General features: G+C 35.6%; 1 protein-coding gene across 9 annotated transcripts in view; it reads right to left on the bottom strand.

The window, feature by feature from the left end:
• The window catches only part of PICALM (phosphatidylinositol binding clathrin assembly protein), a 67,030-nt gene that overhangs the window by 29,403 nt on the left and 14,622 nt on the right, over positions 1–23,005 (bottom strand). For all 9 annotated transcript variants that reach the window (XM_050332311.1, XM_050332312.1, XM_050332315.1 and 6 more), the window contains exons 2-9: positions 10,740–10,882; positions 8,440–8,515; positions 7,119–7,221; positions 4,852–4,945; positions 4,231–4,342; positions 2,855–2,961; positions 1,589–1,630; positions 797–882 (exon numbers count right to left, since the gene is read on the bottom strand). In XM_050332311.1, the coding sequence (XP_050188268.1) occupies positions 797–882; positions 1,589–1,630; positions 2,855–2,961; positions 4,231–4,342; positions 4,852–4,945; positions 7,119–7,221; positions 8,440–8,515; positions 10,740–10,882 (763 nt within the window). The remainder of the gene's footprint in view (positions 1–796; positions 883–1,588; positions 1,631–2,854; positions 2,962–4,230; positions 4,343–4,851; positions 4,946–7,118; positions 7,222–8,439; positions 8,516–10,739; positions 10,883–23,005) is intronic.

Below are 23,005 nucleotides of genomic sequence, written 5' to 3'. Positions count from 1 at the left end.
TAACAAAATAGTACCTTAATATTGTCACTACCATAAAGAACTTATAAAATACTACTTATTGCCTTATTTTTGAACATATAATAAAGAAATGCTACTCAATTTTGATTTCACAAAATATTCTAAGTTGGAAGGAACCTGCAAGGATCATCAAGTCCAACTCCTGAATGAATGGCCCAGATCAAACTGGCAACCTTGGCATTATTAGCACCATGTTCTAACTGAGTTCTCATTTAAACAATGAAGTTTGTTGTGAAGAGAACTTCTCCAGATTGCATGTTGTGTTTTAGAAAGTACTCAAAATCGTTTAATGCCTTTTACCACACACATTATGGCTTTAACTCCCAATTACTTTAAAATCGATTCTTAATTTAAGGACTTCTCGATGCATTTCCTTGTTTTTGACAGAAAAGGGATTAAAGCTGAGATATAGGAGTCTAAGGACATTTATTTATTCATGTTGCATACTTCAATAAATACCTAATTTTTAACAAAATTAATATTTGCAGGCAGTACATGAAAGAAATTTAGTTTCTCTTCAGACGTTCCAGATTAAGTGTTAAAAGTATAAGTAGGGATGCTAGAGCAAGTCCTTGCAGCTCCTTAGATTCTAGTTCTGTTGACCTGGAAGAAGTTGTTTCAAGTAGTCAGCAAAACCTACGACAAATTGCCATTCCATAACTGCTCATATTTTTTGCCTTTAACAAAGCCTACTCAAACCTTAGTTTATAACTAAATTGAAAATAACTGATTTAACACTCGATTTGACAACTGTTCAGAAGGACAAGGACATAAGCACCTGCTTGCAGCTGTGGAATCTTTGATTTTCTTCCCCTCTAGAGAAGCTAAATGTTGTTCCAAAGCATCAAGAAGGCTACTCGGTGCCTGTAAAGAGAGACATTAGGGAACAGATTTGAAGAAATCAGTGGTTAAAATACTTCCAGAGAATGCCCCAGTGGGGCAACACGTACAAGAGCTCAGAATACTTATACCCCATCTTGGCACTCTGTACCTATTTAATTACTTAAAAGTATCAGGTGATGTACTGTCTTCACTACATTACACCATCATAATGATTCATCAGTAAGGACTGAAGTATGTCAAAAGATGTTAAAATTAACAGCTAGGAAACAGCAAGCAGACAATCAGAAGCAGACAATATTTCAAGAGACACTGAGAAGGAAATTGCACGGAAAGTCATTTTTATGTGCAAGGTCTGCAAGCCTTCACATTAATTTCGATAGGCATATAGCTAAAAGCAAGGCTGCTAAAAACCACAGCTTCATAATATCATATAAAAGTTTCATGATGTGAACTCACAGATATAAACTGCATCTTGAAGCATGACAGAAATAAGGCTGCCTTAAAACCCAATTAGAGAATGACAGAAATTATATATAACATTTTACAACAGGATGACTGAATATAAAAGCCAGGTTCTGACAGAGTTTGGATTTAATCACAAATTTAGAAATAACTTGGTGACAATGTATACAAGAAGGCATAAGTGAATGCCATAATGCCAAGTTTTTCTGATTATGCAACCCCAAAAACAGACATGCACTGGCAAACACATAATAGGTTTATCTACCTGTGAGAGATCTGGTATGTCTCCTCTGTCAATTCCAACTTGCTGTAATAAAACAAACGAGTTTTAGAACCTGTTTGCTTTTGATGAAGGCAGAGATGCTCAGAAAGTAAACAACATTTAGATAAAATAATGCAAAAAGCACAAATATGTTCAATATATATTTTAAATTTCCACACTCTGAACTCTGTAATGGTTGGTTGTAATAAATTCTTGATAAATGTATACACATTTGAAGTAGGTGTGTTACAAAGATATTTTAACAGATAGAACCTTAGAAACAAGGAAGTAAGAATCTTGTGTTTCAGAACTTTAAGGCTGGAGAAGTTTTGCCTGTCTCACAGTTTACGTGATAAACTCTCAGAACTACTCATACAGAGGATATATTTGCTACAACAAAGCACTTCTGAAGTTTCGGAAAGAAACTCTTTTCTAAAATGCAGATCAAATTTAGGATGTTCTGCAGCAGGACATATACAGTTACAATAGAAAGATTAATACTCTCAACTTCAGTTGATAATGTTATCATTTGAAGAGAGTATCTCTGATAGAGATACTCTGTCAGGACACACAGCAAGCCAAGTTTTAAGGCTTACATTTTTGTTAGGAGAGATACGAATACAAAGGAAATAAAGACAAGAACAGGGGCACATCTCAACTGAGGAATTCCATAATTCTAGGACATCAATTCAGTAATGTTCAGAAATAAGAATGCAACAGATTAACCACTTTTTTTTTTAATAAAAACCCACCACAAACCAAACGCTTTGCAAATTAACTGCTTTTTTCTCTGTGAACACACCTACAATCAAGAAACATAAGAAAGAAATCACATGTTCATCAACTTGTCTACAGTTCACCTACAGTTTCTTATTCGTGAAACTGTTATTTCATCTAAAATTTATGGTAGAATTGTGGGTTTCAAACTTGAATACAGGTAGAATCACAGAGAGCAGATCACCATGAAATTACTTTATTTGTTTAAAGCAAAGCTATTCTTCAAAGAAAGCTCACAAGTATTATGCAACCAAGGAAATTTTAAAATGCACATTAATACAACCTCCTTAAGCAACAGATAAACCAATAAGTACTCCCCAGTCAGGTTTTTCAATACAGTCCTCAAATGAACTAATCACCAGCACAGAGATTGACAAGATGACCCTTGATGTAAGGGCAATTAGGCAGGAAGGAAGAAGTGTCTGCTTTATAATAATAAATCCTTTACAAGCTGTTTCAAATAAAGGGCAAAGTTGACTGACTGAAGTTTACCTCTGCAACTTTAAGGAACTCTGAGATCCGCGTCATTCTAGTGAGGAACTTCTTATATATATCAAGGCCTTCTTTGCACTGGTTCTTTTTCATATCAAAGTATTTTTCTAGGGATAGTAAGAATACTTGCATTAAATAATTAATCAAGATTTGCAAAGGCCTGCAATCTGTTATTGTGACAACTGCAGAAGTCACTATGCTTAACTTGCACCAAATGACAAAAGCTCTGTTGAATGTACGCTAATGATTCCATGCATGCAAATACCCCTTACCTTGCAGGTACTAGATCTCACAAAACCATAACCACCCTGAAGAGGACAATCAAGTTTAAGAATAGGTCACCCAAAGAAAAGTAAATTCATCTTCTCGGGAAGAAGAAAGAAAGAAAAAGGCAGTTTTACAATCTGGCAGTCAAATATCTACTCTATTCCAGCAGCCAGATATTAGGCAAGATTTTGATCTTCTCTGACACACTGATGTCTCTTGTTATGGTCTGGTGCAGTGAGATATAACTGGTTACAAAACACCAGTGGTGAGAGTGAGAGGGTCCCACTCCAGTTCTGAAAAGCCCTTTCAAGGCCTGTTTCCACATTAAGCTTCACTCAAAGCAATTGCTTCTAGAAAAAAAGAAGCTGACAGTGGTTTCAGACTGGAAGGCTGACTAACTTACTCTGGATTTTGCTTTTCATTTTGCAAGCACTGGGCAATGACAGCAATCAGGTAGCTTGATCCAATCCCAGACTACAACCAAATCAAGCAAGTCAACAGACTGCTTTCAACTTAATTATTTTCTAAATTTAGGCTCCCCTTCATCTCCAGTATGTGCAAGTGTAAGGTTGGAACCCTGAATTTGTAATTCCCCTTAAAATATAAGATATGCTCTAGGAACAGAAGAGAACCAATCACTAAAACTCAGCAACATGAAAGTTTCAATAGCCAAGCAATCACAGATGATATGACAGCAAATTTCTAACTGGTCATAACTTATTTCACTCCAAATGAAACACAACCTGATCTTGTTCCTTAAAAAAACCCAATCCAACATTAATATAGTGATTCAGGTTTGCCATGCAGTTCAATGAGACCAAAAAAAAAAATCTGAGAAAAACACACACACACAAAAACCCCACATCAAAGCAGTGAAAGACAAAAATTAAGCAAATAAAATCTTGAATGGGCTTTGCTTTGAGATTTTACCAATTCTTGTACACAACACAATGAAAAAATGCAACTGGACAGATAAACATTGGAAATTAACAGTAAAATCTTGATGTTTTACAACAAAACTATTTCAGTTTCTCATGAAAGCAGCTATTTTCAAACATTCCCTAGCTCCCTCCCCAAAGCTGAACATTGCAGAAAGCAGTTATATTTACCCAAGAGGTTAATAATCCCTTCGTTATATGCCGCAAACAGTCTAATGGCATCTTTGAAGAGGAGCATGAAGGCAGCATTAATTACACCATTTGTAAGTTCATTGCTATTAACCTAGGAAGATCAGAAAAAAAGTTAATGTAACTGAACTGATCTCTTGATGGAAAACTTCTAGTTGAACTCCAGTACTCTATGCCAAGACATGCTTTCCAATCATCCTGCTGGTTAGTAGTGGAGAGTAGCAGCACAACAAACCAACATAAATTCTCTCAGCACAGAATTAAATCATTTTGTCAGACACTTTTGTTAACCAATGTTAACTAACGTAACTAGAAGACAGAAGGCAGAAATAATCAGCTTTTAAATGAACAAGCAATTCTTACATAAAGTACACAACAAACACATTAATTTAGCACAAAGCATTCTCTTCAGTGAGCATCGTATTTATTTTTCCTGATTTCTTGGGGGAATCCCCATGAACAAAACTTTTTGTGCTCTTTAAGCTGTGCAGGTAACATGGAACCAAGTTCAAGACTTTTAATCTTGACTTATTTTACAAGCTTGGGCAGTTTTGTACAGCGAAGTTGAGTGTAAGTTAGAAATGTAGATGCTGCTAAACTTACATTAAAGTCAAGAAGTGCATCCATTTGATTTTGTATAATTGGTACAGTTTTTAGGAGTTTTTCTGTGCTCATTGTTCTCATCACTCCATCAGCCCTGTTGTGAAAGAAACAGAAAACATTCTTCACATTGATTTTGATTTCTTGTTAGTAAGAAACAACATAGAAAATACATCAGGTCATCAGAGAATACACTTAAGTCTTTGTCATTCAAAGCAGGCCTTTTGGTGTTTAGGAATGCTAATGTCTAGCCAATACAAGTGGCAGAAAGCCAACAAGTTTTATTTGGTCAAAATAGGAATAGAAGATGAATTTTTAATTAAAGGAAATGAAACTGTCAGTGGTCAGAAATATAGTTAAAATGCAACAAGTAAAAAAAATGCTCTGAAGGTTATTTCTGCAGCAAATTTTTACCTACTCTTTTTCTAATCACCTGGTTATTCCTTTGTGTCAGTTTGGATGTTTTTCTTTTCAACTTAAAGCAGTAAGAAAGAATAAACAAGTGTGGTAGTATGTTTTTCAGGCTTTTTCTGGAAGATTCTAAAGACTACAAAGAATTCCCTTTTAATTGTTGACTACAAATATTTGGTTGTTTATTAATTGTTCAGATCGAACAGACTAAGATTGGACGTGTATTTGAAAAAAAACCTCATCAAGGGTATAACCAAACATATCCAAGAAAAGCAACAACCGAGGAAGAGATTAAATCACCTCAGTGACATGAAACAACTGCTTTCTGTAAGACAAATCAGACAGCCTTGCAGTTCATCAGCATGCACATGGCAAACCAAATGTTTCCTGCAAGTGCAAATCTCACAGCGCATCCGCAGAGAAAAGGCCATGGCTGTTCTCCAGGCTGGAAAGCAGTGGGGAGCACACTTCTTCCAGCTCTCTACTTGTGCTGTATACTTGATCCAAACAGTAAACAGCAACTGCAAGAAACTTAATGGGGCTGGACATGGGTGCAAAGGCCCTGAGAAAAACTGAGGTGGGGAAAAGGCACATTGCTGCCACTGGAACAGCTACTCCTACTGGCTCACTGAAGGACCTCCAGGCACATGTTGCAGGCTAAATAATTCACCTTGTTATACCTAAAACACCTGATAAAACAATTATGCATCTTTCTAGAGCAGCTGCAGTCACCTGGACACACACAGATCGTAGGTGTGGAAAATGCTGTTTTGTGTTGTTGGCGCTCCAAGCATCGCTAAAGGCAGAAAGAGTAAACAGAGCCCAGCATCCCCCTTTTACTTTACCATCACACTTCAAAATAAAATGGACTCTTATATGTTTGCAAGGAAGCATAAAGGATTTGGAGAGTGTTCTGAGACCAACTGCAAATGCCTTTGCAACATCAATGCAAGGTATCATTAGACAGCCCACTACTACAGTTAATTCATTTAACAGTACTGAGTTGGGATTTTTGTGGGTTAAAAACTAAGTTTTTAGATTCAATATAAACTAACCTGTGGATGGATGATATAGGATGCCCAAATGTAAAACTAACATTATGTTTTAAACTTTAAGAAGAAGTAAGAAAGATGGAAAGACTTCCAACTGTGATTGGTACCTCCTCTCCAGCCTTCTCAATGAAGAGCTCCAGATTCATTCCATTGTTCACTATAACATGCAATTTACCCACCTACTGGTGCTTTGGACTGTGTTATTCTACATGTAAAGAGGTATCTACTCTCAAACAACTTATTTCTTTCAAATGAGCTCACTTTCCAGGGAAAATTTCAATTCCTGTGGTCAAAATCAGGATAGCACCTACTGCAATGTTTTACTGGAAGTACAAAGTGCACTACACCTTCATAAAGGTGGTAAACTTCATAAAGATATTTTGGGACAAAACCAGACAAACACCAGGAAAGACTGCAAGGTGTTTCACCTGTCATTTAAACCTTCCAGAGGTAGAAGCACAAATAAACTGCACAGTCCTCCATATTATATACAAGGCAAAGTACATAACGTATTGTGCAACTTGCTCAAACCTCTCCTTTTTTTTATATAGACTTGATGCAGACCACTTAATTTCTTTATATTAAAATGTCAATATTTAAAATGAAAAATTACAACAACTGAAGTAAAATATTTTTGCAATATACATGACTGGGCAGTTGAGTCTTTATGTGTTGTGAGAGATATCAATTGAGAAAAGGAGTCTTTTTTGTCTGTACTAAGCCTGAGCCAACATCAGTATTTTTCACTTGAATTACAGGACATAAGACAAAAACCTCAAGGTAAACCAAAGAGAATATCATCCTTACCCTCTTTTTACTTTTGTGAAGTCAAAAGCCACTTGTCTATAAGAAACTGCCTTTTCATTCAGATACCTGCTATACCGCCTGATAAACGTTGACATGTCATAACCTAAAAAAACAAGTTTCAGAGGTTTATGACTTAATTACCTAATCAATTAATTTAGAGCAGTGTTCTTAAGTAAAAGATATTAACACAAAACAGCTCCATTAACTACGCAAAATCAGGCAAAAATATAATCTGATAAGAACTGCGTACGCCATCATATTCACTATGTAAATCAAACAGACAATACCACTGTGTAGAAGTTTACACTTCACTTCCTAAGGAAATTGCTTCCAAAAGCAAAACAAAGTAATTTTTATGCAAGTTCTCACACTACAATAGAAATTACTACCAAAAATTTAAATGATGCATTCACAAAGATGTTCACATCAGCTCCACAACACATTCTCTCATTTGCAACTGAACAGAACAAGAGGCATTGAAGGAAACTTGAAGATATGACAGAAATTTTTCTATGTTAAGACAGCAATGATAGGAAATATTTTGATAACTGTCAAGTCTAGGAATATAGACTAAGAAGAAGATCTGTTCACAGTTTATACCGAGACCATGGAAGTTAAGACACAATAAAATGACACAATTTAGTGCAGCATTGGTTATTACTGAGAATACTTGGGTATTACTGCTTCTGTCCCTGGGCAACCACTTTGCCTGTTTCAGTACACTTGTGGCAAAGATTAGAAGTACATAAAACACAGTGGAGAAAGCAAGGAAGCACCTCAGGAGAAAAAACGGTGACAGCTGCATGTATGGTCAGAACTGCAGCATAACAGTTCGGAAAGGTATGTCAGTTGAATAATCTGAACCACAGAAAAACCTATTGGCCCATCAAATTAGTCTCAAAGATGGATGGAATGGTCTTTAATCACTTTCCCAGAAAGTTAATTTCTATTTATTTAGACAAAGTTCCTATCTCATTGACAAGTTATATCTGACATATATAAGGTGCATCTTTTAAAATTTGAGTTAGTCATCAAAATATACCTCTTCAAATAAGGCAACCTCTTCAGAAATAAAAGAAGTTGGATCTGTTTCACTAAGGAAGTCAGAAACGTTTCAGTAAATCTTTTTTGAAAGATGCAACAAGTTCCTCCAGCAGACATTATCTGCCATACCACTACAGCATTTTAAGTTAAGAAATGCAGTCTGGGGTAAAATTAACAGAAAAACCATTTCTTAAACAACATGATCCATTAAAGTAGCCAAGATGGGTTTACTATCCCCCAGCACATTACTAATTTTAATGAAAAAAAGATGCCTTACCTTGCAATCCACTTTTGTCTAGGAAATTGCTCAAATTAAACAATGTGTTTCTGGACGCCAGATACTGGATAAACCGCTAGATGAAAGAAAAGAAAAATTGAATGCTTTTGCTATGTTGCCAAATGAGAAGGAGCTGAGGTTAACAGTATTAGAAACTTTTTGTCCAACTTATGAAATCAAGCCTTCCTGCTTTAAGACTGATTTCAAATCTGTAAACTATTAAAAATCTCAGCTCAACTATCAAATTAAAATAGTTATTTTATACATATAAATCTGTGGACAAAGTCACATAGATATTGTATGAAGGCCTTTGACTGAAAGACTGTTTATTTTAAGCCAGATTATGGAACTGTAAACTTTTGAAAAAAACCCCAAACAAATACATTCTCATTTTACATGCTCACAGTTGTTTCACTGACTTCAATTTTATAACAGCTGATTTAATTTCATCAATTAGCAAAGCCATCTTTGCTCATCATAGAATTGTAATGGTACTTAGCTACGAAAATAACATGATATAAATGTCAGTTTGCTTATAAATCAAATATCAAATAAACATAAAAATCCAGATAAAGCATTAACACAGTATCACACTTAGTACTTGTGAACGACACTATTTTTACCTTGTAAAGACACTGTCATCACAATTTATTAGGAAAAATAGTTTTGTCTTACAAATGATTGTATAGAGCTGCTACAAAAATAAACCAATCATTCACTTTGACAAAAGACAAAGATAGTTCTGATTAGTGTAACATGTACTACTTCATTATTTTCATTAGCATACATAACTTGCACAGAAAAAAGACTGGAGAAGGGTAAAGACAACCAGTACCTAGCTTTAAATGAATTAAGCAAAAGCTGGAGGACCAACTGCTTTATGGTTTTTCCCAAAGGGATTTACAGCTTCTCCATAAACTTCTAGACACTTTCCTAATTTCAAGAACTGGAGCACGCTGCCCAAGGAAGTGCAGGAGTCACCACCCCTGGAGGTATTTAAAAGATGTGTGGCACTTCAGGACATGGTTTAGTGGTGGGCTTGGCAGTTCTGGGTTAACAGTTGGACTAGATGATCTCAAGGGTCCTTTCCAACCTAAATGGTGCTTTAAGTACTCAATTTCCATGCTCATTGTTCAAAGTACTTTTTCTAGCTGTGAAAAGTTTCATCTTGAGCAGCAATCTTACCCTCACTATGTCTGTAGCACCCTTGCCAAGCAAAATTTGTTTGGTAGTTCTATTCTTCAAATGGAAAGTATTTCATATAACAGTAGCATGAAATATCTCTAATTACTATGAACTGCACTGGTACCAGTTTAAAATTCCTAAGACTTAAAGTGCAAAGTGTATAGTGTGCTTTGGAAAGTGTCAATTATCCCAGTGATAAAGTTTAAAGCTTCAAGTCAACAACAGAAGTTTGCCCTCTTGTGGCTTAGTTGGCTTCACAGAACAGATTTTTCACCCAGACCAGCAATAACTTGCAAGAGAAAAACTTAAGTTTTTGAAAAACTTAACCTCCCATAGCAATCCAGCAAAATCAACCAGAGGAAGCGGTTACACAACCTACAACAACTCTGAATGCAACCTGAAAAGTTTTGGTGATTTTCTAAAGCTATCTCCAAAGTTCATTTAGCTTACCGTATTCTGACTGTTTGACGTAAAAAGGAATGTTTGCAAACACTTTCTAAGAAAGCCTTAGAAATACAGTTCTGGGTTTTTTAAATGCAGAAAATTTAAGCTGCTGCTGTGCTTGGCATTTTGAACAATAAGGCCCCTTAGAATTCAAATTGTGAAACAAAACAAGCTTATTCCTTTCAGGGTAACTTTGTTAAATTGTTCAATGGTATTTGGTGTTATTTAGATGTTCACACTCAAAGCTAACTCACAGGCACACATTTGTCTTCGCTGTAAACGGTTAGGGGGAGTTGGGAGAAATCAATTTAGAATCAAGTTATCCAGGAGGAAAGATCAGAGGATTAGCTACAGCATGAACCCAAAAATGCTTCCATTTTCAGCTTTTGGAATCCCATGAGAATTAATTTCTGTTGATTTTGTTTGTTTGTTTCATCATTAGAATAAGAACACTGAAAAAAGGTACCTCCAGAATTTGGGACACTTACTTTGATTCTAGAATTACAGACTTAAAGTAGACAGACAGAAAATGAGATCCATGTTAATGCAGGGTTAGACAATGATGTAAAAATTAAGATTTTCTTACAATGAGAATTAGTGGAAGCATTTAGCTGATATTTACAGAAACAAAAGGCTGCAACTGTTCTCAAACACATAATTTGTTGTATTACCTCATTTCCATACACCATTAGATGATGGGTTGTGATAAGAGATTTGAAGACCACTACCCAGCTACTGTTGGTCGTTCTTTCAAACAAACTGTCTGCCAGCTGTGGGATGTTCACATTCATCTCATTTGTGCACTGGATTAAATCTGCAATACAGAAATTTTTGTTGTTATTATTACAAGTTCGGTGAAGAAAGATCAATAAAGCACCAAAAATGCCCCAAAACAACCAACAGTACACTTATCTTATAAAGTAACATTTTCTATGAAAAATGAGGGGCTTTTCAGTAAAATAATTCATTTACTGAAAAGCACCATGGGACTCGTCTACCAGAACTTTGTAATATAAACTTCACCCTGTTCACAGTCAAGATTTCGGGTCCTCAACTGCTTTTGCAGCTGCCTTAGAAGGTCCTGGAATGATTTACATATTCAAACACCTAAAAGAGCTAAACAGTAAAATAATTACTGCATGGTACCATTTAATTAAGTTTTACTAGAAGATTATGACTAGAATTAACTGTAATCTCAGATTTCTGGCCTCTTAATGGACCAGTAAACCCTATTAAACATGGGTTGAATATGAGTAATAGAAGATTCAAATACTGCTTAGTCTTGATAACAACGCAACCAACACCTTCGAAAGGGCAGAGGAAACGTTAAGTGAAAAAAGGAGCCTCTAGCAACAGTGTAAGAAGCTGACAGATGAATTTAGTTAAAACAAAGCAGGCTGTTAACCAGAAAGATGGTTAGGAACACAACAAATCCTGAGGGTGGCTAGCTAAATCAAAGCTATCCAATTTCTGTTCAGCCTGGACTTGATTGTAGATAAAATCTAGTGGCTCTTCAAATAATTGTTAAAAAAAAGTTACTCTTTCTTCTAGATTTGCTATTGTCACACCTGTATAAACACAGGGAGCCATACTTAAAATACAACCAGTAGAACAACATATTATCATCCAGTAATTTATTTCCAAATGCTGATAAAGACAGTGACGCTATGCTGACAAATACAATAGGAACAACTATATTAACATCCAGACATGATATAATACAGTTTGCTATTATTTAATAGGAAACTTAATACAACATACTACTGATGACATTTTACTACTATTATCACCCCAAAAACAAAACAGTAACTTTCACTCAGACTGACAGCCCTGCTAAAGGCCATAGCTCAATAAAAATCAAGACTTCAGTAAATCCTATGCCTGCCTGTCTAAGGGCTACTAAGACATACTGGAAACATCCATTTAATTTGAAGCCAAATGCTTAACCTTTGAAGACAGTTTTATATCTCGCGATGAACAATCATTCATCTTGAAGGATTGACTCATGAAAGACAACCAGAGCAGCAAGTAAGCATGGCTACCACATACTCAGAACTAGAACAGTCAGAACTGAAAAAGTTGCTATTTCCATGTTTAACTATTAAAGGAAGCGAGCAGGAAATGACTTCCACATTTATAAATGTAATGAGATGGAGAGATAAACCATTCCTTTATCTACAAGTAAAACTGTGATGACTACAGGCATTTATGACCTCATTTTAAAGTCACGGTTATCTATTATTGGATGATGATTTGGGGCTGTTAAGACAATGCCAGGATATTACTCAGCAAGAGACGTGCTCTGAACTAGATCATTAAAACCAAGCCCTGCAGCTTCTTGATCTTCAGGTCTTCCCACCTAAGTAATAACACAAGCAGTTTTGTGCAAGGCTGTCTGGCAGGAACACACAAACACAAAGGTGTACACAGCACTGGATGTCAAGTCATACATTCTGGCATATTAGAAAGTGAGAACTTCTATTCTTAAAGCAACATTTGCCAACAGGTCAACAATGACCAAAAAAAAAAAAAAAAAAAAAAAAAAAAAAAAAGTGCCAAACACCCCAAATAAATATCCATTGTAGATGGTATTTTGTGCTGGGAGAAATGTTTTCTGAAGTGCCAATGAACTTTCAAATCATGTTTTGGTATCTGTTGCAGTGTGTAAAAGGAAACAGGCCCTGAAACCCAGTAGAAAATCATCCTTCACCGAACTGAACTAGTAACCAACTGGGAGAGAAGATAGGCAAGAAGAGAAGCACCCAAGCAAGCCTAGCCTTGAATGGAAGGAAGTAAATTTGCAAATGCAAAGAAGGGAAGGACTCATTACAATACCACAGACACTACAAACTAAGTTTAGTAAAACATGAAGTTTCCTTCTCTACAAAGTACAGGTTGAACAACATAGGTGTTCAATAATCTGATATGTCTTAATACCCCAAAATACCTACATCATATACATCTCAGAAAAGTTACATCTCAAAGCTTCTTCTGGAAGTATTTGCATAAGCAATGCTAAATAGGTAAAGAAATATTTGCACAAGTAATCCCAAATTAGATCAGCAATTTTTGTGCCAACTATAGCATAAGCAGCATAGTACAGACACAGCAGAAGACAGTACCCTGCATCCCACACGGCTGCACTGTCATAATACTGCGTTTCTGCCTATTTATCCTATTTGCACAGACACCCTTCATTAAAGGAAAGGAACAAATATGAAGTTATTTTCGCATCCTACATTTAACACAACTCATCTCACACCCACCTATGAAAGTACTAACTACGTGTTTTGAAACCTAAGGGCCCCAGAGCAACATATCAATAGTGCCAGTTACTGGGTACTGCTATGAACAGCACCACAGGCAGATACATAACCAAAGGGTACAGCACTAAGGGGAACAGCTTTCACCTTAGAAAAGAACAAAAACAAAAGCAAAACAAAAAATAATCAGGCAAACAAAAATAACCCTTGGTAAAAGTGCGATGTCCATTTCTTTGATCATCTTGTCATAGGAGTGAAGGAGGATTGAACCTTGTACCAAAGCAAGTGTATTGCCTAAATCTTTTCAAGTTAACTACTACAAAACATATTAAAATACTGTATAACACTCAGGCTTTGAAAAATAATATATCTGTACTCCCAACAAAAACATCTATAACTTTTCAATTGTTCAGCCTCTCTTATAGGAAAGAACCAAATGATCCATTGCTTTACAGAATTGGTAGTCAGTGAATTGGTACACAATTTCACTAGGTGAAAGAAGTATAAAGGTAAAAAGTACATTAAAAGTAGAGCAAGACTAAAGATCCATACTCAAAAAACAAGCTGCAATCATCTACACAAAGTAGTTACTACAAGGCTATGGTGTCAAGTACTGCATCTACTCCACACTAGGAATGTAGATGTGGATTAGACAACGCCGTAAACGATCATGAGTCTTGACCCATGGCAAACACGAGGCAGCCAGGCTGGATAATAAAGCATCAAAGGCGTCTGCCCCAAATTACCCCAGAGGACGCGTATGCTTTCAGCACGTGCCTGTGACCCAACTCCTTGTGCAGAACCTCTTTTTGCACCAGGCAACCAGCTAAGACAAAGCTATGAAAGACTGGTCTTCTTCCGCACAAAAAAGAACCACAAGGCATCCTGAACAATTTTTTAATGATTTCTTTTCCCAAAATCTCACTCACGTTATTTCCCACTAAGATTATAAAGAACTGGGATGAAAATAGCTTTTGTAACAGTTTTTGTTTCAGATACAGTTTCAGACTGGATCACTTGCTGTAACTTGACAAGTAGGCTGAACATAAACTGGAATTACACACTTCCTGTACAGTATCCCATTATTTCCAATGGTTTACCTGTATCTCTCATTTTGAATAATGTTTCTATTCATAAGTATCAACCTGAAAATATTTACAAGAATCAGATCTTCCAGGTCAGAAAGTGTGCCCTACATGCCTAGCTACTCCAAAATAGGTCAAGCAACTGTGACAGATATTGGTATCCATCTTGGTAGCTATTGCTTTTCAATCCATTTTTCATCACAGATGCCATCTAGAGTGAGCAAATACCTTGTTATATCCTTCAAGTTGCTGATAGCTGTTCCAATTTTTTAAAATATATATAATGAGAAAGTATCATTTCAGTAAGCAGGTGATTGAAAATATTGATCAGCAAACACAAGTAGGCAGATAGTGCCAACTGTTAAACACATCATATTTTTCAGTAAAAACAAAACAAACAAACAAAAACCAACACAAAAATCCCTAAAAACATAAAAGTAATGTAAAAGACATCCCACTTAGCTAATTCTTTATTTACATATTCCCTCAGCTACAGATGAAATTCTTTCAACCCCTCACAAAAAACCTGCCCATTTTCTACATCTCACTGAATCTGAATTCATGTTCACTAAAATGATTTTAAAAAATTAGATGATTCTGTTGCAAGATTCAGCAGCTGAGCTTGCCCAGGAAAAACTGCTGCAAAATAAGTTTTTTAAACACTTCTGTGGAAATTACTTGGGAACAAAAATACTGTAGAATACATCATGCCTCCCTAAGTTGGGAAGCCACAGCAGAGTGAGTGATGTATGGAACAGCATCTCCAAGTAACATTTCCAATGAAGGAGCTCATTGCCCCAGTGCGAATGACAAAAAAATTAAGCAAAAGTGTGACAATAAATAGAAGTTCTTCCAGACTGGCTAAAATTTGGTATAAAACAGGACCAAAAAAACCTTCACAGCTCTTCATGCACACATGTATGGGTATATTGCAGTTTTATGAGATCGACTCTCAAACAATTAGGAAAAAAGTCCTGCTATCCTGGGAAGCAGTTTGCATACAATATTCAGACTAACTACAGCTAGATGATAAGTCACAGGTCTGCCAGAAACTCACTAAGTTTTCACAGTAAGAGTTAGCCAAATTTATTTATTTTTTAAGAAGTATTAAAAAGCAGCACTAAAAGAGCTCAACAAGACAAGCAGACCAGTTTCCTACTGCTCCTGTTTAAAGGATGTAGTTTCCCCACTGCAGTATCCAATGTGTGAGCCACTTGGCTTGGACGGTGTGTCTGTGTTTCCTGTGCCCTGCTAGAGGTCCTACCACTGAAAAAACTCAGTGTCCCCCAAAACTGCTTCTTTAAAGAGTCAAGCCTGGGTTTGACATCCACCTGTGGGTCACACAAATTGGCATCACAAAGGCAGCATTGCAACTCACTACAAGACTCAGTATGGAAACAGCCTTCTGAACAACAACAGGTGTTCAAAGTTTGCCTTAGTATAGAGTTTAACTTCCAACTAGCCAACATTAGAAGCACAAGGCATGATTAAAGACAGGCATGTCTACCTTCAACACATTAAACAAATACTCCATTTTTCCCAAGCCAACACAAAATCAACATACAAAAGATATTATGGATGATTAATCAAGTAAACCACATGTAACAGCCTGAGCTTATATATTCAGAATATGCACACACTTGGCTCCAGGTCCAATGAGAGTCTCTAATTTATTCTGTGATCTTCCACAAACACACATTTGCACAGCTATACCCAGTAACAAGTCCTATATATGAATAGTTCTTAGATTTATTTTTTAAGATTATTCAAGTACCACCTTAATAAACTAAATAAATAGCTAATTTCTCTCTATCATTACCTTTGGGCAGATGTGCATGTTACGTATCTCTGCCCTACCCCAAGGTATTGCCAAAGCTTAAAGGCCATTCTGAATCACTTTTCAGATAGCATATGCTGCTTTGTTTCAGATAAACTCAACAGCCAGATAAGGAAAACACAATGATAAAAGGATGCATACACAACCACACACAAATTAAAACTTCCACAAAAAATTTTCAATACTATATTCTCCCAGAATAGTCAGAATCTAAATGCTCTAAAATACAAACTATCAGAAGTTCAAGCATGCCCAGAGAATTCAAGTTACCCAACAAACTACGAAGTTGTCTGGAAGCTCTTACTTGCCTTAACACTTCAACTTTTCTTGACTGGAAGCTAAATAATATTAGAATTTCTATACCTATTGGTGGATCCAAAGTATAAGCCAATATGCATCAGATCACATTTGCTCAATTAGTAAATTTTATAACTCAAGTTAAAACACATAGTAAAGTGTTTTTTAACAGTGTTTTGGTTTTGTTTTTAAACCAGAAGGAAATATAAAACATTTCTTGCATGAATGAATATTTATATGTCTTATGTCCACAGAGAGGAGTAGAACACAATTTAGTATATGGATCACCTTTCAAACTAAAGAGGTAACATGCCAGTGAGTGACACTCCACTCACATTAGGGAACAGTTATGGCTAATCATAAGAGTGGAACACACGGCAGTGTGTTAAGACAATTAAGACAATTCTGCTCAAAAGCGTGCATGTCCTTACGATCAATTCCCCTTTCACCTAAGGCCATACAAAACAATTTTCACATATGAGTAGAAGTTTTAAAAAGCTACTGATATAGGATTATGTTGCTTTAATCTAGGGGACCAGTTTCTCCACAAGGCATAACACTTTCATTTTATCAACGCTGTGAAAAAATAGTGGGAAAAATGTTGGTGTCTTGACTTAACCCAAATGCTGAAACAACAATAAAATGCTAATAAAGAAGACACAGTTACCCACAATGCTAATACTCAAGTTCAATTCCATTCTCCGGTTCTCTAGATTTCAATTCATATCATCATTTTCAAGTTATACCACTTTCCTCCATGCTAGGGTCTCATTTTCTTATATTAAATACTAGATGTTCTACACAAGTATTTCGTCACTGGAAAAGAGCTGCTCCCTCATTTGTTCAGCAATCAATCAAAATGCAAATCCTGAATATAAACATCTGTTAAACAGCTAAAACATTACCAAGGAGCAGGTGAGGAAGTCAGCAGTGATGTGACCATTCCCATGTGGTGACACACAATGTAGCAGAAACTGACACTGGCGACTTTAGGAATTTGGTGGAAAATTTCAAAGATCAGAAATCAGCAAGTTTGCGTCAAATTGGTTAATGATCTGAAAAATGATTGGTTTTATGCCATCAGGAAGTCAGCCACTAGACAAAAAATTCCTTCAGTTTTCTGTTAGGAATACAAGCAAGTACTAATGGTAGTGTGAAGTTGAATTTACTTTTACTATTTCTAAACAAATTTTATGAGTTTAAGATAAACATTCCTCCTGCTTCCCCAGGCTCAAACAGCTCATGAGCTATATGCCCATTTTGATTTTAAATAGTCCTGTCACAGGTTCCGGGGAAAGCACACATGTCACATCTTTCCTTTCCAGGAGGATGTAGAAGAAGTTATGGAATAGGGGTTATTGAGGAAAAAACAAAGAAACAAACACAATCCAGTTACACTAATGCAATATTTGTCAGCAGATCTTAAATTAAGGACAAACTGAACTTAGCAGCAGCAGTTTCCCATGGTCAGTTTTTATTCTGTTATTTACTGAAACAGAGGGTTTTTTTAACTTGAGTGGTTTGTGTGAAACATAACGTAAAATATTAGAAACATCTAACCTCTGTATATTAGATATTTTTCTAGTTGTATTACTTTCTTCAAATATCCATAACAGGTTATCTTCCTTCCCTGAATAATTGGCAAGCCAAGATAGTCCCCTGTTTTCAAATGTTCAACATAAAGGATCAAGGAGAAGAGTTTGTCAACTGGCTGCTGATGACAAGTATTTTGGATTATGGAGATGATTTTTTCTACTCACCTTGTTACAATGATTATGAAGAGTTCACTCTAATTTTATCCAGTTACAAAAACTAGGAACAAAACTTGAAATGACTTCACAAATGCATACCAGTTTTACTCTAGTAAAACTTCTTGAAACATTTCTAGAACATTTAACAGACATTGTTCTTTATTATTGAAACAGTAAAAGGATTTAACTGTGCCATGGAAGTCCAGTTATAAAATAAGAAATCAGAAATACTAAAATAAGAACAAAAGATAAAGGTTGTCTGTAAAATCTATAATTAAAATCTACTTCTACATATTAACAGTTCTGAAAACTGCAAACCCTGACACATTCAAATCTGATTCTACACATTCCAAGTCACATTTTAAAATCCGATAACTTAATGCAAACATATGGTAAATTTTTAAATAATTTCCCACCTCCTCCATAGGTGATGTCCTTATTTAAATATGGGAAATAGAACCGGAAAGTTCCTGGATGTAAATAAATAATTTTCATTATAGAACCAAACTATTTGTCTAAAAATCACCCTCAAAACAGTTCTGAATATTAATGCAAGCAGGTAAAATGGTCAAATTTTTGAGATTTATTTCTTCCTCAAAGAGATATATTTGGTAATTAAAAGTTAAGCTTGTGCCAAAACAGAGAAACCCCAAATGACATACTGGAGTGATCGAGCAAGGGAAGAGCGATGTTAAGTTTCAGTCTGAGCCACTCACTAAAGGGCATTTAACCTGCTAGAGGAATATTATATAACAAGCATATATTTGAAAACTGAGTGAATACTTAAGTATTTTTTTAATTAATAGAAAATAACTGTATTTGCAGTTTAAAATAAAATATGCTAAAACCACTATTTGCTCTAAATTTAGTTTTGTTTCTCTTCTGAACAACCCACTTGTACCAAAATACTTTACTATATAAGATTTTCCAGTGGCTTCACCCAAGTCCCCTTGAGAGGGTGGACAAAAATCTGGACCACACATGTCTAAAATAAAAATTTCAGTTGAAGATTCTTCCTCTGCATATAACAGCACTTTAACAGCTAGATACACTGACTCAGGAAACAATTTATGAAAATTAAACAAATCTGAGAAGACCCATTTTATTCTCAGTTTTCCATATTTAAAAAGAACTGTGATTTAATTTAATATATATCAGATAAGCAGCATTAAAAAAATGCAGAAAGATTTATTACAACACTGAATAACTTGTTCCACAGCCAACGATTTTTATTTTCATTTCACCAAGCTGCATCTTGCCTTTTTCTTCCAATTCAAATAACACTATCGTGTCATTTTATTTAAAACTGCTATTTCTAATTGCAATTCTTAGAAATCACTTTAAGTCTCTACCAGTAACCCTGTGAACTCAGCATTAATGCCTCAGGTATCTCTTAACTCTACATTTTTCTCCTATGGCAACACTTGACAGACCTGAACAATATTTCCCTTTAAACTTGCTGAGTACCCTCAAAACACTTTAAAGACTAACATTAAAATACAGCTAAATATTGCCTCAACAGCTCCAGCCACAGATTGTAAACACAACATTCTAATTTCAACTAGGTTTGACTCATTAATCCAGGAACAGTTACAACCACACTTAGACAAACATTCAGTGTACCATGACAGCACATAAACAAGCTTGAGCAGTTTAGAAACTGAATATACCAACACCATAATCCTTATTCTTATCTGCTCATCCAATCAGATACATTTATCCTTCCAAAAAACTGACAACTTTAAGCTGTTGTGTTCATCCTACAAAGAATCACCATTTTACTCTTTCAAAAAAAGAGAAGTTGATTCTGTTAAATTCAACATAAGAAAATAACCTGAACTGCCAGATCAACGTAGCAGAATAAATAAAATTAGTTATATATACTTAGGATCACCAACTTACAAAATAATTCATGTTGGTCAGAACCTTTGGACATCATATAAACTCCACTCAACTACTGCAGGTTCTTGACGGAATACACAGGCTGTGGAGCCTGTGGAGCTCTGAGGAATGAGTTTTTAAAGACATCCAAATGTGCAACCAGTATCAGCGACAAGTAGTTTTGTTCAGTGTTATGTTCTTTCCTCTCCTTTTTTACATAAGGAAAAGGCTACTAAGGTCACAACACAACAGACTCGGCACTAATAAGCCTGGCTGGTGTGGCTATTGCTACAAGGTAACTCATTCCTTCACTACCCCACATTTCTACTCTTCAAACTGAACACAAACCATAGCTTAATTCAAACAGATGTTGGAGAAAGTTGAGCACATCACAAGAGGTTTTTTTAGACCAACACCAATTCCTGAGATACATAACTCACAGGATATGTTTTCATGACACAAAACAGGGTGGTCTCATTCCTGTCTCCACCTGCTAAGTCACACATTTCTATTACTTAAGTTTTGTCAGCGCTGGTGTACTTCTCAGAAACATTAATTTCTCTGAAAAGAAGAAAACCACACAATAAAACCTAACTTAAGTGGTGGTAGATGGGATAATGGGGATGACACATGGGGTGACATAACCCTGCACAGTTTTTTCATTATCCTACAAGATAAAAGATGGCTCTCAGAAGACAAAAACTGGCAAAAGCCACCACAAGACGAGATGATGACATGCAAAAGTAAGAAGAATGAGAGGAAAAAGAAGTGAAGAAGTCCTCCCACTTTCGGCAATAATGAGCAATTATGTTACTCAACCGTCCAACTACAGTCATCCTCTGTTCCCCAAAGATGTATGCATTGGCCTTCAGTGGTTACTGTGCCTCTCCATAATTCCAAGTTTCCTCAGACTTATATCCCAAAAGTCTGATGTTCTGGTGCAGATTAAAAAACAAACTTCCTCTTGTCCTTCTCAGTGGAGTCTGAATTGTCTCCATAAAAAAAAAACTTCAAAACAATGGAAAAACCACTATTTTCTTTCTCAATGAAAGAAATATTTTTCTTTCAATGTTTCCTAACTTTTCAGTCTTCTTAATTCCAGTGATCTCCTCTGAATTCTCTACAGTTTCACTAATTCATATATACATATTTAAATACAGTGTCCCAGCTGGATAATGGATACAACTTTCTGTCCCATAATACATTCTTACACAGACATATGGATGGATGCCAGTCTTTCCTGCATTCTCACACTGATGGTTTATAATGAAAATTAAATGAGCCAAAGCCCCTTGCACTGCTCCTGGACTTTCAGATAATCCTTTTATACTCAAGTTTTACACCGTCCTTACACATTCAGAACTCTGCACTTGCAAGCAATCACAGAACACTGCTCCAATTTATCAGGGTAACTTTGTTTTCTAATCTTGGTCTGAAGAGCAGCTGCAAACATTCCCGGCATAATGCTATTGTATGTTGACACATGGTGTATACCAGCATACCAATGATTAATGAAAAGCATCATCAGAACCAGATATGGGCAGAGTCTCCACTTTAAATATCCTCTAGTTGTGGCCAAAGTGATGTATGCAGTCTATATTGAAGCAGCACTCTTATGCTCTATTAAGTTCAAGACTCATGAATTAAAAACATGCCAAAAAAACATGGTTTTTACATGTACCCATCAGTTGTTATAACAGGAGGGAACTATCTTGTTAAAACATTAATCAGTGTAAAAGTATTTTAAATATATTAGGTATCTTTCTGAAGACTAATTTTCCAGCTACCACCCACTCTTAAGAAAAGATTAAGTTCTTCCTCAAAACAGAACAAATCAACTACTGCTTCAAGTTCCCTAATACTGAAAAATAGGCAAGACTTACTAAAACTACTGAACACTTGCACTACATTCTATTTCTACACTACCCTTTAAAAGCATTTTATCGTGAAATCTAATCCAAAATAAGCATTAGCTCCCACACTTACGGTAGCACATTATTCCCACTGAAAAGTATCTGTAAACTTAGAGCCTTGATCCTATCTTTAAGAACATGCTTAATAATGAGCCTATAAATCATAAAGACTCTTGATTACAAGATGAAAAATGTCTGTATCAGACAACCAACATGACAATTCTTGCATAAGCTGTACATTCAATCTGAGTATTTAACCCACTGCCCTATTTGAACCAGGGAGAAAACAATATTCTTTCTTACTGATCATATGCTAATTTCAATGCATTTATGAATAAATTTATGAATAGTTTTTTTCAACAATAAGTCAGTATTTTCAGAGTTCATAACTGCAAACACTTGAGGATGCATCCACTGTTTCAGATTCTGATGAGCTAGAAAGCAGAACCCTTAAGGTTTCTGTGTAAGTACTGCTTTTTAAGAATATATTAGGACATATGGTCAGGCAGGCTTTGGTTCTGAATGACAGCCATGGGTTCAATATTTTAAAAAATAATATAGTATAATATTAAATTACTATATTAAATATTATAATGAATACTTAAGCATCCCCTATAATATTTATAGTGTGAATAGTCACACATGGATGGATGGAAGCACAATGAACTGCATTAGGTAGAACATTTTTTATTTTGATGAAGACTAATTACTTTGAAAATTGTATAGCTTTAACATTGCTTTCATCTCCTACTGAAAACACGAAGCTATTTCAAGGGAACAGTCTGCATACATGCAAGTTTATCCTATGATTTCACCTTAAGGTGCGTAGTGAAGGCATATACCATTGTTTATAGATAACTGAGAGATCAGTATGTGATGCCAAAGACATTGGTCTCTTCATCACCACAGA

Source organism: Myiozetetes cayanensis, unplaced genomic scaffold (genome assembly GCF_022539395.1).
Source record: "Myiozetetes cayanensis isolate MyiCay16 unplaced genomic scaffold, myiCay2020 scf5-8, whole genome shotgun sequence".
In the NCBI taxonomy this organism is placed as follows: Eukaryota; Metazoa; Chordata; class Aves; order Passeriformes; family Tyrannidae; genus Myiozetetes; species Myiozetetes cayanensis.
This window is presented reverse-complemented; position numbering and strand designations above follow the sequence as displayed.